The sequence below is a fragment of the Ambystoma mexicanum genome, chromosome 11 (assembly GCF_040938575.1).
Source record: "Ambystoma mexicanum isolate Mex_15411 chromosome 11, UKY_AmexF1_1, whole genome shotgun sequence".
Lineage (NCBI taxonomy): Eukaryota > Metazoa > Chordata > Amphibia > Caudata > Ambystomatidae > Ambystoma > Ambystoma mexicanum.
The window spans coordinates 458,882,888-458,899,192 of NC_090934.1; the positions used below are offsets into that span (position 1 = coordinate 458,882,888).

Below are 16,305 nucleotides of genomic sequence, written 5' to 3' on the forward strand. Positions count from 1 at the left end.
TGTCTGTGTTTGTATGCAATGTGCCATTTACTGCGACCACGTCTGTACCCCTGTAACTAAGCTCATGCAAGTAACAGCGCCTCAATGCCCTTGGGCTGCTTGCGCGCTATATAAATATAAATAAATAAATAAATAAATAAAATAAATACTAGGTGACTCTGGATTTCTGTTTTAAGTGCAGTGTGATGGTGATTGTGTCATGCGTTAACCCATTGTATTTGTATGGGAGGACTGCTGCTAGAGTACTCCCTCAGGCAGGCACTTTGACAAGTTCTGCATCAAGTGAGACTAAATATTAGAAGGCCAGTGAATTTTCTTTTCTCTGTACTGGTCATTGAATTTGATGTTTTGTTATATGATTATTCTGTGTCATAATTCAAGCTGGTTCGTATGTTTTTATTTCTGTGGTATATCAAATACTTGTACACAGTTATCAACTTCCCTTTTACAGGTCCCAACTTTAAACACTTCTTTTTTTCTGAATTCTCCAGGTGTATTTACTTGGGTATCAACTTCATTGGCAAGAAACCAAACTTAAACTGATACCAATGCTGATCAACAGTGGATCACGTCTTCACGTTATCCTGAATAATTCAATTGTTTTTTTGTTATAAAACAAAGTAATTTGTCTTAGGTTTGCCGGCCTTAGAATTGCTTTTGGCCTTCTAGAGCGAGCCCAGGTGTGGACAACCCTCGAATGACGTGGTATTACCTGTTCTTAGCCAAGGAATGACTTCATGATAACAATTGTGCTGCTGTTCGTTTGGGTTAAGGCAGAGGCTGTTCGAAGTCTTTCAAGAGAGATAGAGGCATGAGGCAGGGGGATAGCTTAGATACATTTTTTTTTAAGTATCATTGATTTAGTAAGCAATTGGCCCAGCTTAGTGGCAGATGCAACACACCTTGGAAATATATGTTAGCGTTGCCGGATGCTTTTGAGAAAGTGATATCTCTTTAGATATGGAAGCATACAATGCCCAAGTGATATCTGCTGCAACATATGATGCTGAGATCTGGATAGAAAACAGGAGTACTTAAACACAAGGAGAATCTAATATTTAAGAGACCCCTATGCTGCCAACAAGTACACAGGTCATCCCACTTAGATTTGAACTAGGCACTCTGGGCAGTACTTTTGTTATTGACCATAAACATCTTATTTACTGGATTAAGCTTTGGAGTCAGCCAGAATGAAGTGTTTATAGGGATGTGCCATATGATGTACTGACGTGTCCAGAAGGCCCACAGTTGCAGTGGCTAAAGTTTGCAAAACCAGTGCTTGAGAGATTAGGGATGAGTGGGTTATGGAAATTCTCTCTGGGATAGAAGGACAGGTCAAGAACACACTAAAGAATGTATATAAGGACTTGTTTCTTACTGAATGTTTATAGAATGGTGGGCAAGCTAATTTATCTTCTTTATTCTTTTACCTGAACATAACTTAAGTTTTGAATCGTCCCTGCTTATTGCAGAAACACTTTTTGCCAAAATGTTAGATATCAAAACCTGATTACTAACATTACCATGGCCTTAATGACCTTATGGTGGAGCAACGGTTCAAGTATTAACTGCCCCTGATGTGCTCATTCAAAAAAGATGTGGTTTATTTTGTATTTCTTTGCCCTCTATGTGGTAATGCAAGTAAGAAATGGGCCCTCGGTTCTTACTGATGCAGGGAATATGCTGCATGAGAGAAGCATTGTTTGTGTGTTGTTTCACATGTTCCCAACCAGAATTCTTTGGTGTTACGAATATTTCTTAGAGGGCTTGGAGGGCAAAAACAAAAAGCTTGAAATCTAAGCAGTTACATTTTTGATTAAATCAATAGTCATAGTTCTTTTTATGTTTCTTTGCATGGACTTTATTTATTTATTTTTTTATTTGATTCAATTGTACAAACAATTTTTTCAAAGATAAAATAAAAAAAAGTCCAATGTTTCCATAAAGTTCCAGAAAGATCCCCTTCAACATTAAGTGTTCCTAAAGAAAACACGAAAAGAAAGTCCCTTCAATGTCCTCCATTTTGACCCTTACCGTTGATACCACTACCTGACCTGTTGGGTTCCTTACGTAAATCTAGTTGTTCTCAAGGTCTTTAACCAGTTTCTGTTATCAGACTTCCTTCCATTATTTATTTATTTAATCCCTTAAATCTCTTCACGTACTCAGACATTATCACATATGAAGTCTTCTCCTTCGATGGAATTTTTTAACACATTAAGCCACAAAGAAGTTCCTCCTATTACCTTTACTTAGTTGTTAGCTTAATATTTTCAAAGAAGGATGCCACTGCAATCACATTTTTAGTATTTTCTCCTTCGTTAAAGGCCTGCCACCAGTTATTCTCTGTTAGTGTGGAAAACGATTGCATTATTTTCCCTAGATAGACTGCTCTCGATGTACTAATACCTCCACATTCGAGTAAAAGATGTCGACTAGTTTCTACTGTCTCCTCTGATTTACAGTATCTACATTTATTATCTGATGACAATTTCCTTATGAATTGAATTGTGTTAGTTTGTAGTTGGTTTAATTGAAATCTCAAGTATGTTCTGGCCAACCTTTTATCCGGGAACTTTTTCAGATAACCTCTTGTGTCGTATAGTTTTTTCGGGACCGTTGGGAAGTCTTTCATCAACTTATATGATCGTGCTGTGTCCTCTGTCCTGATCCAATCTGCTTCAAATAGTTTTTTTGATATTTTGACTGGGTTTATTTCAAGTGTCTCTTCCGAGACATCTAGATCTTTCAATAACATCATATTTCTCAGCTTCCAATCTTTTAGTGCATGGATCTTGTCCATTGTCATCTCGTTCTTCACCAGCTCCAAAGGTTTTCGTTTATTCTCCAATTGGAGTTTTCGGTATAACATTAGGATCGCTTTTAGTGACACGAGACATAGCTCTCTCCTTAACAGTGGCATCGGTGTTGATTGTGCCAAATTAAGCACTTTCTTCCAGAAATAGCTCTTTAATTTAATCCACAGTACTTCAGGTATTAGGAACATTGCATCTGCTCCATAAAGGATTACAGGGACCACCTTTGCTTTATAAAAGTTGATTACTGCCAATAGTGAACATTTCCCGTATTTTTTGTCAATCATCCTTGCTTGTATTGTTAAAGTTTTTATCTTTGTCCATAGTAGATTTTGCATTGTTATTTCGGACTCATTGATTGACATCGTGACTCCCAGATATTTGAAGTCTTTTACTTTTTCCAATTTTAGCCCCTCCGCGAACCAGTTCTGTTTGCTTTGTTTCTTCTTTTTCTTGCCTTCCCAAGCCATTATTTTGTTTTTTTCTGGATTCAGCTTTAGGTTATTCTGCTTCAAATATGTGATCAGGTTCGTCAACTGTCTTTGCAGACCTATTGGCGTGTTATCCAACAGGATAATATCGTCTGCATATAACAAGCGCAATATTTTTTCACCACCAATAGCTGGAGGGAAGCATTTTATTTCCTTCTCATACTCAGCATAGTCAGCGATATATGCGTTATATAATGCAGGGGCCAGGGGGCAGCCTTGTTTCACCCCCTTTAAGGTTGGAATTTCCCTCGACAGTAGTCCATCTTGCCCAAGCCTTACTTTAATAGATGTATCCTGGTACAATGTTTGAATCGGGCCCATAATAGCTGGAGGGCACTTCATAGCGTCCAGCTTTTCCCATAGTGTGTCCCTGTTGACCTGGTCAAACGCCTGTACCAGGTCAACAAATGCCATATATATGGGTTGACCGGTCTGCATAACCTTGGCTTTGATTGTTGTTAGCATCAATATATTGATCGATGTTCCTGCGTTTTTTACAAATCCTGTCTGGAATGGATCTCCCCCATTTTCAGCTTTGAGCCAGGCTTGAAATGCTTCCAAGGCGAGCCCGCCATATATTTTCCCAATGACATCCAACAAGGATATTGGGCGATAGTGGCATGGATCTTCTCGATTTCCGCGTTTAAAGATTGGGACCACTATCGCTTTTCTCCATGAAGCTGGTATATTTTGCTCCTGGTTGCAGGTTTTAAAGATGTTACTAATCAAGGGGGCCCATATTTCTTGATGTTGTTTTAGGTCACTATTTGTGATCCCATCCGGCCCCGGGGCCCTTGAGTTGTTAAGCTTTTTGATTTTTGCTAGGATATCTTCTTCCTTTGTTGTGATCTCCCAAGGGGACTCAGTCCCCTTTTTCCTTTTTCGCAAGCAGGCGCTCTCCATGACGGGCAGTGGTGCATAAAGGTTGGAAAAGTGGGAGATCCACCTCCTTTCTCCCATGCTATTTTGTAGTGCGGTGGTACAGGACATCATAGTGCCCTTTATGAGGGTCCAAAAGTCTCTTGATTTTTTTCCACATACCGTTTTTAACATTAGTTCCGAGTCTGTCTGGTAAAAGGAATGCCTTTTTTATATTATCCTGGATTTATGGTTCCTGTTGGCGCTCTTCCAACTTTCATGTGCCAATTGTGTACCGGATCTGATCGCCATCCGTTTTAGTTTTCGTAGATTTCTTCTTCTTATTACTAATTCCTGGTTATAGGCATGAAGATGGTTCATTGGGGTCTCTTTGATTTTATTTGTCGTCTTTATGTATTTTTTTAACAGAAGTGTATAATCCATCATCTTCTCTGACTTTTTTTTTGTATTAACTTCCCCATCCATTATCATGGAGTATTTTTCAGAAATCTGCTTAATTGCATTCTCCGTCAGTTTTAACGGAGAATGCAATTAAGCAGATTTCTGAAAAATACTCCATGCTAATGGATGGGGAAGTTAATACAAAAAAAAGTCAGAGAAGATGATGGATTATACACTTCTGTTAAAGACTTTATTAATCAAATTGCTATACCATATGATTATGAACTGGAAATGTGTGCTGAATTGTACTATTACTTGTATTTATTCTATGAATTTGAAATATATAGAACAATAATAGTAATATGTAATAGGACAATCATTCGGTAGATAAGCTTGTTGGTGGGTAGTGGTATGTAGATTAGGCATTTTAAGTACATGCTCAGGTGCTATCACAATATACACACTGGACTGTGCAGTCTACCTGTTGCACTACGCACTTCAGAATAATGAATTTAATTTGTACACCTTTCATGAATATTTATATCTGAACTAGTTTATTCATTTGAGAAATTCTATGCAGTGTGATCTATTTTCATATTGGCAAAAGCTGTCAGAGCACATGGTTGTGATATAAAGGTTGTTTTAATTTTGATAGATTGATATCTGAAATCAAGATGACGATGATGACCATTATTGTCAACTTCACATTTATCGTCCTTGTGGATATATTCCTGAAATGTATGATTGCTGTCTTTTAATTATGTTTTAATTATTTTTTTTATCAGTGAGTCAAACTAGATCAGGTCCATTTATTCCCCTTGCCAAGGGGTGACACTTGTTTTGCACTAGGCACTCTTTTTTCAATGGTTTTAGTTGGTATTTCTTTGCCTATGTATTAACTACTGTATTGTTGCACTTTTTAGGCCCTGAACCTGAATAGACAATATTAATATGGCTGTCCTTGCAGACGTGGTTTGGTTATAGGCCATGGTATTACGTGTTAGTCTCTGTTTGCAATTGACTTGTTAAATCAAATGACATATCAATTAACCAAATCAATTCCTATGAATGGCTAGCTTTTTAGGAATTGTACAGGTGAAAGTATTTGATATTTGTATGAATTAAATCACCCACATTAGAAGCCACAGGAAGGAATTTGTACTGTGCCTAAAACATTAATCACAACAAAACGCACATTTACTTCAAACCCCAATTCAAGTTTGTAAAGTCAAAATGCCACAATAATTAAATTCTACCACCAAATTTGACATGACTGTTTAAAAAATGTTTAATTACCTGTTTAAAAAATGTGTTTAGACTGTATGTAATCCTATCATAAAATAATGTTTACTGTACAACTGGTACTTTTTCTAAATGTTATTGTCTCTGTAGTATAATTTCTCTGAAGATGCCCAATTCACTATTTCTGCATATCTCATTCTCTTGTCTGTTTTTATTCACCTTCATATCGCTTGGCCTTTTTGTGCATGCTTGCATTTCTCCCCTTTCATGTGCGTGTTCTGCACTTTATTTTCATTCTTTATTTTGAGCTTCAAACACACCCTCATTCCCATTTATTTAACATGTGTCAGATTTGATAGCTCACTCTCTTTCGTTTCATGGTTGGACGTGCACAATTATTTTTGCAGCTGCTTCTTTTGTAGAAGATTTTAAATCAATAATCTCTATAAATAAATTGCACCCTTAAAGTAACAGGAATCTGATCATCATTTTATTACATTTTCCTAGGTATTAAGATATTTTTGAGGGAAGGTGATATTCGTTTCGGAATTGCCCGCAATGCATTGGATTGCCCATCGAACACATGCTTTTGGCCGAAATCCTTTGGACGTGTCCACGTGCCCTTCACCTTGTCAGCCCCCTATGGTAAATTTTGCATGTGTAAGCTCATAAAGTTATTTAATACCATCATAACAACAATTACTTTAGAGATTTTTCCCATCCAGATGATGCCGAGAGAGCAATATTCACAACTGCCCTTCAGGAGTATGCAACTTTAACCTGTGTAGACTTTGTAACCCGTACAAATGAAAAAGACTACCTGGACATTGTCTCTGATGTTGGGTAGGTTTAAAGTTTCCTATTATACAACCTTTGATGATACATACTTAAAGGATTACATTGTTTTCTCCACCTGCCTCAATTGCTACAGGTATGTCAACCAATCTGATAGCCCATAGTTGTTTTGTAATATCTGTTGTGTATCTGTTCTCTCATCAAATTAATATATGAATGAACAATCGTTTTTAATTGTCCATATCCTATTGAAAATGAGGTATTTACACAAGATAAAGACACCATCAAATGAACGATTTCTTATTTAGGGGATTTTCTGTTTCTTTCAGGCTACTTTAGAAAAAATACATTGTCCCCTTTTGTCCATTATGGATTGCTTATCAATTAACATCCTCTGTGTGTTGAATTATCTTTCTTTCCACTGTCAATCTTGGCCCTGCTTTGGCCCTTAATATCACTTTATTTACAGACACATGCAAGCATAATACCAGAAGCTTATCTTTAAACCACTGAAGGCTGCAGAATACAGGATATTGAAAGCATCATCAGTAGTGTAGGCAGCCTAGATGAGGCCAGGTTATCATGTGCTCTGCTCACAGAACATCATATGGATCTCACTGATAACCATCTCACGCCCTACGCATTACCCAGACACACAAGGTGATGCTGGTTAATTCTCAATCAGCAGTCCTGCACGAGGCTAACATCTGTGTTATGGGTCCTCCTTGAGCACGAAGTCAATACTTTACCATAAATAGTCCAAATGGAGCGTACACCATGTAAGAAGTAACGCTGTTTAAAGCACAAATCAAAGAGCACAGTGGAACAGAACTATTTGATGAGAGCCGGCAAACCCGCCCACTGCAGCCCAATCTTTTATATAGTGAAAACAATAGTGGCATATTAAGAAAACAGCTGCAATTAGTACTACTAGTTATAAAGACTCCCCACAAAGCTGATTGGTGGGGCTATGTCACTCCCTTATATTTAGACAAAGGCTAGTTTGAAATGATTGGAGCAAACAGTCCTGCCACCGCTTGGTTCATCACCTCCCTCGTGGTGCCACATTCCTTCCTGCGTAATTGTGCTGACCTCTGGGACTTAAATCACCTGCCATTGGTCAGCACACATTGAAAAAACATACAATATTGTGAGCTTGTGGGAAGGGAGACATTTACACGGCATCCAACCAATGAGGCACCTCATGGAGATCAGCGAGAGCACAAAATACTTGTTGCTTTTAAGAGACACCAAAACTCACCTTCTGATTGGCTCCTTTTTACGCATCGCCCCTTGCCCCTCGTCCTGCTTCCCAGGCACATCTGCAAAGGGGCAATTTGAAAATTGCTGTACATAACCTTTGTCTGTACTTTTTCAGACATATTTCTGTGAACCTAATTTCTCCCTGCTCCCAGCAAGCGCCCACGTGCTTGGCTCGCCGACCTTGTATGTATCAGCTGGTTTCTGCTCCCAGTGGCTGCTGTCTCCTAGGAACGGTCTGTCTGAGTGACTCTTCCTCCACCCTGCATCCGGGAATGATCTGCGCAATTTTCCCAGGTGACCCACTGTACATGCCCTGTCTGGGTTCTCCCCCTGCAGTTTGCTCACCTGTTGTGTGCACCTAATTCGGATGGTGCAACAGCATACTATGGGCTTCATCACGACTTGGGCGGTAACCCTTAAAATCATCCGTAGCGCTCATAGCGCCGATTTTAAGGGTCCGTCGGATCACGACTCCTAATACCGCCGGCAGATTAACAGCCGGCGCAAGGACAGTCGGCTGTACAAGCGCCGGCCATAACAGCGCCAGGAACCCTTAGCGCTAAAACATCATCGATCAAGAGTCCAGGTGTAAGCAATGCAATCCAGAGGCCTACAAAGGACCCACCCATGCACAACACCCCCTCCCCAACACCATGCTGCCATTTGGAACCGGGAGCCTTGATGTCGACTACTACCTGCTGCGCCTGGAGCTACAGAGGCCAGTCAACCAGGCCAGGGCCCTGGGAGTGCAGGGGGCAGTGGGGGTGAGGAGAAGGAGGAGGAGAGCAGCAGCAGCAAGGCGCCCAGCCATCCCCAGGGTCAGTCCAACACCCTGTGCCCTAACTGATGGTCAGTTGGTGACAGAATATCTGCTGGACAGGGCAACCATCACCCAGTTGCTGGACACAATCCGGGGGACATATGCAGCCGCATATCCAGCAGCACGGCAGTAGCTCCCCTAGTGAATCTCCTGTCTGTGCTACTATCACTTGGGACTGGCAGCGACCACCATACCGTTGCCATGATACATGGAATGGCCCAGTCCCATTCAGTGCCATGCTGGTACCGGTGCCTGATGCACTGTTGAATCATGTGAATGAACACATTGCATTGCCAGCCACACAGGCACAGGTGCACCAGCTGAAGGGTCCATCCCATGCCATTGCCCAAGTACCGAATGTAATAGAAGCCCTGGACTGCACACATGTGGCACTTGTACCACCCCAGGCACATGAGGCTTCCTACAGAAACCGGAAACAGTACCATTCCCTCAATGTGCAGGTAACATGTGGCCCTGACCTCACCTTCAGCCACTGCTGTGCCCGCTACCCAGGATCCACCCACGACTCCATGCTCCTACGCAACAGTACCCTGCCAGGGTACATGGAAAGGCACCAAGGGCAAAACACATGTCTACTGGGTGAGTACAAATGTATACCACAAAGCATGTCAATCCACAACTGATGTTGCCTGACACCGAATCCATCATTCCCAAAAGTCAGTAGCATCACAGCAGCATACACATACAAGCAGAAAGCACGATGAACCTTGGACATGTCCAACACAGCAGAACACACCCATGCAGGATGTAAGTCATGTAGCGGCACCATGACATATGGAATACCCACCACAACAAAGCCTCCAGTGTGAGTAGCACCATGTTTCCCAACACTGACACACTCCAGACATCCCACCCTGGCCATCCGACAGCAAAGAAATACCAAACCATCACCTGGCACATCCACCAATGCTCCACACATAAGTAGGCCGAGTGATGACAATGCACATCCCACAAACACTGTCCCCAAAATGGCCATGGGAATTCATTGAGAACAGTACAGAATAGTGAAGAGCAGCAAATGCCACTGTAGGCCAATGGATTAGCAATGACACATGAGGCAGCCACTTCTGTCAAGCAGAAGTAGATGGAAGGGCCCCCTCATACTGCGACATGTGAATGAGTACTGTTACATATCGAAACATAGCCGTACCAAGTGGAGACTACCCCATCGATTCAATCGTGCCCATAGGACAGCGCACTCCACAATGTCATAGGCCAAATGAGAAATATGGCAAAATCACACTGATGACAGGGCTCTGTACACCCACTGGACTTTCCTTGTCCCCATACCGGCTTTCTCTCCCCTACAGATGAATCTGGATATCCCCAATACGCGTGGCTCATTACCCCTGTGCGTCACCCACACACAGCTGCGTAGCGGGCATACAACCTTGGCCATGCCCGTACACGGATCTGCGTGGAGAGGGCATTTGGACTTTTGAAGGCACGCTCCCGGTGCTTCGACCGCACAGGAGGTGCTATGATGTATGCTCCAGAAGAAGTCGTGAAATTTCACTGACATGTGCCATGCTGCACAACATCTGCTGTTGCAGATATGTGCCACTGCCCCCTGATGGTCATGTGCAGCCACCTGAGGATGGCAGTGAGGACGATGAAGGTCCAGAAAGTGTACCACATGCACAAAGGGTGGTCCTGAGGGAAGGGAGGTTGGCCAGACAGGGATTGATTGATGGATTCTTTTCAAAATGGGTAATAGGTAAATACAGAATATGTCACTTCTACATTGAATTGCATTTGTAACAATCACCACTGTCCATGCATTGTGATTATTTTAACGTGATTTATTTTTCCCTCAAACAATCCCCCCTCCCCCAGTGAACACCCAACAATCCCCCCTCCCCCCAGTGAACACCCAACAACCCCCCTCCTCCCAGTGAACACCCAACAATCCCCCCTGCCCCCAGTGAACACCCAAAACTGTGCTGTTGCCTAATCAGGCCAACACCAATGATGCCATGCACCCCTATGATGGGCGCGGGTGCTTCCCTCTCCCAGGACCCTCCGGTGTTTGTGCCCTTAGGTGGTGCAAGGACCGGCGCCTTGGAGATGGGTCCAGTGAACCCTCTGTTTGTGTTGTTGAGGTCGAGGGCACAGAAGCACTGCCCATCATGTGTTGGCGCATGAGGGCATTGGCCTCAAGTTGTTGCTCTGCTAGAGCAGGCACAGCCTCCGTTAATTCACAGACCCTCTGGCCAAAGCCTGTGAGAGCAGCGGTGCATTGTTGCACGACATGGCGTGTGCGTGCGTTGTCCCGGGCAATGTACTTGCAACCATGCCAGATTGAGTTGCTCACAGCCTTGATATGGAGGCTCTGGACTTTGGCCATCAATTATGTCCAGGCGGCCCATTACTGCTGCCCCAGTTACAAGGCCCTCTCCTCGTGCGTCAGGTGGTGGAACGCGAATTGTGCGCTGTTGGGGGGGCTGCATGGTGACATGCCACCAGACCAGACTGGGCTGCATGGCTCGCAACGATGGCCCTCAGGGCTCCCATATGATGGGGCGTCGACTTCGGGCTGGGGTGTACTGCAGCGGGGCACAGCCACATGCCGACTCCCTGCCTGCTGTCTGCCAGTGCTTGGCCTTCCATGGTCTGTGGATGCCCGTTCCCCATCACTGCTGCTGTGGGTGTGTGCTGCAGTGGCATGATGTCCACGTGAAGGTGTCACTCCCACATCCGGCTGCGAATCCGGCCTCTCTCCCTCGGCGTCGGGGCTATGGATGTAGGGTTCCGGTGCGCTGCCGGTAGCCTCCCTGCGGCCATGTGGCTGCCGCTGCTGTCTGGCGGGGCTGAGTTGGGGTGAGGAGGGTGTTCCACGGTGTTCTCTCCCGTGGGTGTGGCCTCGGGGGGGGATTGCTGGTGGAGGCATGGTGTCGTGGGCGCATTGCTGGTGTGCCTCATCATCATCATCAACGGCCTCTTGGGATTGACGTGTGCCAGTGGGGCACATAGGGGGTGGTTTGAGTACAATGCTACATACTTTTGTGTGATGCAGGTCATGCCAACAAGTGTGAATGAAGACAGTGACAATGACGCATTCAACTTGCATTCTGTTCAGTCAACATGTGGGGCTTGTTGTGGATGTGCATGGAGGGACACAGCATGGCTAAGCGTGCTTGGGGTGGACTGCGCTCAGGCTTTTGTGGTTGTGTTGATGCACAGTACCACTCTACGTAGCTGTCCTATGGCTATGGGAGTCTATCCCCTGCCTCTGTCATTCATGCACTGCACGTACAGGGTTGTCTAGGCAACACTGACGTTCTAGGGATGTGGCCCTCACTTACGGGCGTATGCAGTGCCTCAGACACATATCTTCACTCTCATTCAGATGCATGTATTCGGGGATGGGACTCACCTGCCGTTGGATCAATGCCAGTCCCTGCCTCCGCTCCAACGATGCCCTGAATGGTCCCAACATCAATGAGGCCCGTCAGTTTCCCCTCCCATGGTGTGAGGTCGGGGGGGTGGTGGACCCTCCTCCTGTGGCCCTGCTTGCACTCCTGTGCTGGGACAGGATGCCTCTCACCCGAACCCGCAGGTCATTGAGCCGCTTGCGGGGCAGTCTTCACCATCCCGGGACACGCGGCCAACTGCACTGACCCTTTGTGCCACACTTTTCCATATTTGCCCTCTGCGCATTGCACTTGTTTTGCGCTGCTGCAGCTCGTGGTGGTGAGTCAGTGCCTCATCCACAAGGACCTCAAGTTCTTGGTCGCTAAACTTAGGTTTTCTGACCCTATCCATGGCAGACTTGCCCCTGGTGCGCTCCTGACTCATTACTGCCTTCGGATGGAGTGGATGGCTTCCAGTGCCTGAGATATCCGACGGATTGTGATTTCCAAAATGGCCGCCGCTTTATTTCCCATTCCGGCGGTGACGCGTTTCCCGCGCTCTCATAGCGCGCGCTATGTGCGCGACCTGGCGGTAGCGCATGGTGCGCCGGATTTAAGGGTTTGCGCTAATAGCGCTTATGCCTTGGACCAGGGCGCGTGCACGATTAGTCGTGATCTGGCGGATTATCCGCCGGGTGCCTTGGCGTTAGCGCTATTTAGGTCCGGCGGATAATCCGCCACATTTACCGCCAAAGTCATGATGAGGCCCTATATGGTTACGCAATCATATTCATTGCGTGCCCCCAGTTACCCCCTCGAGCATCTCCACCCTCCTTCAGTCCCCTATTGCCTCAGGAGGCATGCAGGCTCAAGGCACCTAATGTGCAGTCGTCAATGATGCCCTGTCACATGCCGGGGTTGCCCCCCTTTCCCTTCCTTCCCACAACAGGTAAATGTGTCTCCCTTGACAGCGCTGTATTAGCACTTTCATTTCACATCTATGGCTTGTTCTCTGCTGTGGACTTAGGTCGGTGCCATTCACATTGCGCAATCCTGTTCCATATCCTACCATGTAACTGATATTTTTGTGCCAACAAATTATAGTCTCCAATATGCAAACATGGTCAGTAGGGGCGTGTTAGGTAAGATTTCCACAGAGCTGGTAAATCTTCCTTTCCTGGTTCAACTCCAGAACTTTTTGTTTTTTTAGTGGGATATTTTTCATTAATACTTCAGTGAGTGGGAACCTTTTTCCACACTCACCTAATCTTTAAGTCTTTTTATGGATGTCATTTTTAAGACTCTCCATAGTGACTTTTTAAAGTTATCATGTCTAACAACTTATTGGCAATAAGTGCCTGTTGTTGCTGGGTTGTCCTAAGGGCTCCCCATTTAACTTTCTTGTGCTAACCTTGAGTGAACTACAGTTCCCAAGGGTAGAAAGGATCTTTGGATCCCTTTTACATTTTATTCTGTGAAACCAGCACACCCCACCTTATGTGGAGTGCTGGGGAGATACAATGTATCCCCTTTCACATTAAAACTGTAACAATTCTGTTACAGTGGCAATCTTACCTTTAATGGCTGGTGGCAGTGATTTTACTAATTTGGTGCACCTTTACCGCGGGCTGTAATCACAGCTGCAGTAAAAGCACCTGAGGGTGCTCATTTTACCAAAATGACCTCTGTCTTCTTTTTCTGCCATTTTAGTGTTTCTTGTCATTTCTTGTTCCTTCCCCTGACATCCAGGGTGGGAAATTCCATTGTTTGAGTTTTGCCTTTGGTGGGAGTCCGCTGGACACCCCGCCCTGGCTCCAGTCAGTCTGTAAGCACAGGAAGTGGGAGAGGAGTCCAAAACTCTCTCATCCTTTGTCTTACACCTTCCTTCAACTGGGACAAATCCCAGTGGGGGGCTGGCTGTCCTGATTGGACAACCAGACTCCCCTTTCTTGTAAAATGCGGGGAGAAAATGCAGAGGTTGTGCTGTAGTTCCTAATAAATTCTGGAAATGTAGAAGCTGAAGTCATATAGACCACTGGAACAGAAAACCAAAGAGGATGACGAAGGAAAAGTGGTAAGAATGATTTCCAGCGACCAGAGAGTCTGCTGTGTAACCGCAGTCTGCTGCAGCCCTTCCTTCCAATCAACCTGGGGTCTCCGAAAACGAGGACCCGAACCCAGAGCCTGGATAGACCCACTAAACTCAAGAAGACTTGCATTTTGAGCCATCCCACGGGTTGCTGTGACCTTGCGTTCTTGCAATACTCCAATAACCTGGGACCTCCAGCCACTGTGCGGTGCACGGTCTGTCGAATTCTGAATCTCACTGAAACTTTGTGTGCCTCCTGGTGTATCTCCAGAGACATGAATTGAGTCCAAAAAGTCCCCTCACAAGAGTGCTGGACCTTTTAAACAATGAGAATTCAACCGCTGTTTTCTGTCTTCTGTGCTCCTTGAAAAGGCGCAAAACCCACAGAACCGCATTCAGCCATGAGAGAAATCTTGCCTAGAGCCTCCATCATCGATCCCTGCTGCAAAGTCCCTTCTGAGGTCTTGTGTCCAGTCTCCAGGACAAGGAATCCACGGCGGGGTATTTGGCTGCTGTCCCTGAAGGTCTCCTGCTGCAATCTCTTCTTCATTGCTGAGGTACTGTGTTGGTTTGGGTATATACTTTCCTTAAGCCTGTTGGAATTTCTGTGTATCCTGGGGTGTTTTCTGTGATTGGGAGGTCCCTCGTCCAGTACACCCAATCCCACTGCTAGAATCCTGCTGGGGTGTCTTCTGTGAAGCCCCTGGACCCTCTTCTAACCCTAGAAGTAAAGTACTAGTACTTTGCCAGTTTTCCTAAGGAAACTCTGACTTTTGCAACTAAAGAACTTATTCTAACACTGCCTGTTGGTCACTAGTCCTAGTGACCCCCCCTTCTGCCACTGAGAACACTCATGCTCCAAGAATAAGGGAAATACTTTGAAGGGATTGGGACTTCTGCCTAGAAAAGAAATCAAGTGTTTTACTTACTTGTAAAGAGTTGGTGGGTAACGGTAATTCTAAGAGTGAACAGTTACAAATGTTCTTACTGATCTTGAATGTGTGATGCGCTATTCTTAAAAGTATGGTTAACATCTTTTCTTCCTTAGCCACTGTTTTGCCAGTTTAAAAGAAAGTAGATGTAACGGTATTTTGCTCTCCTATGATTAGGTTTTGCCTCTTTACAAAAGTAATGTGTTGGCTTCACCAGATTATTCCTGAAGGGTAATTGTATGAGTGTCCTCCAACTGTTGTTATCACCAGGTTAGTCCTTTTAGGATAACTACCACCAAACCACCAGGGGGCACAGAAGCTCGGCAGCCTGAACCAGCGCCTCCTTCACCCAGGCTGAATCATTCACAAATAAAACAGTTTTAATTGCAATTCTGTTCCTTACCTTTCTCTGTTCCTGTTGCTCATCTGCTGGGGTTCCTCTGACAGCATTCTGAACCGGAATCGGATCCTCCTTGTATTGTTTTCGGGTGGAGCATTGGGGCGGCCTCCTCCTGCTCTACCATCGAACTGGCCCTGGCGGTGTCCTTCCCGTTCGGCAGACGGCCAGAACAGCAGTCCTTCCCCCTTCCGTGAGTTACCCTTTGTCTACTGGTGCTCAGGGGAGATGCTAGGTCTGGAAAAGACCTGGGGCTAAGCTGATGTTGGAACTGTTGGGACTGGGGGCTAGCTAGTCTTTTGGCTGAAGCTCCTGAGATGCTGGTGCTCTTGGGGCCTCCCTTCAGCCCTCACCCATCCTGGGTTCCGACGAGGACGAGACAGCTCTGCGTGTCTCCACACTGCCTCCGGGGCCCTCCGCCTCCTCACCGGCTCCCTGTGTCCTGGCGGTTCGCAGCAATCTGGGGAACCGACATCTTGACTTGCCTACTGCAGCTCCTGGAACCTCCCTTCAGCTCTCACCCATCCTGTGTCCCGATGGGGACGTGAAGGCTCTGCGTGCCTCCACATTGACTCCAGTGCACTCTGCCTCCACATCGGCTCTCTGTGTCCTGGCGGGATCGCGGCGGTCCTGGGAGCTGCCATCTTGTCTTTAGCCTGCCTCCAGCGGTCCTCTTCACTCAACGGCGGGTCCAGCGTCTTACACCCACCGGCTCCAGCCCAGCTCCTAAAGTGCCCCTTCGGTTTGTGACCATTCGAGACAGCGGACTGCTCTTCCTGTCTCCTTGATCACTTGGCACTGGGTGCTGGTCCTGGTGCCCTGACCC

The 16,305-nt window shown here is 45.4% G+C and overlaps 1 protein-coding gene across 1 annotated transcript in view; it reads left to right on the forward strand.

Annotated features, from left to right (window-relative positions):
- The first annotated feature begins 5,241 nt into the window (after positions 1 to 5,241).
- The window catches only part of LOC138505005 (embryonic protein UVS.2-like), an 867,764-nt gene continuing 856,700 nt past the window's right edge, over positions 5,242 to 16,305 (forward strand). Inside the window, exons 1-2 of the mRNA XM_069625363.1 lie at positions 5,242 to 5,305; positions 6,535 to 6,652. Of these exons, the coding sequence (XP_069481464.1) occupies positions 5,242 to 5,305; positions 6,535 to 6,652 (182 nt within the window). The remainder of the gene's footprint in view (positions 5,306 to 6,534; positions 6,653 to 16,305) is intronic.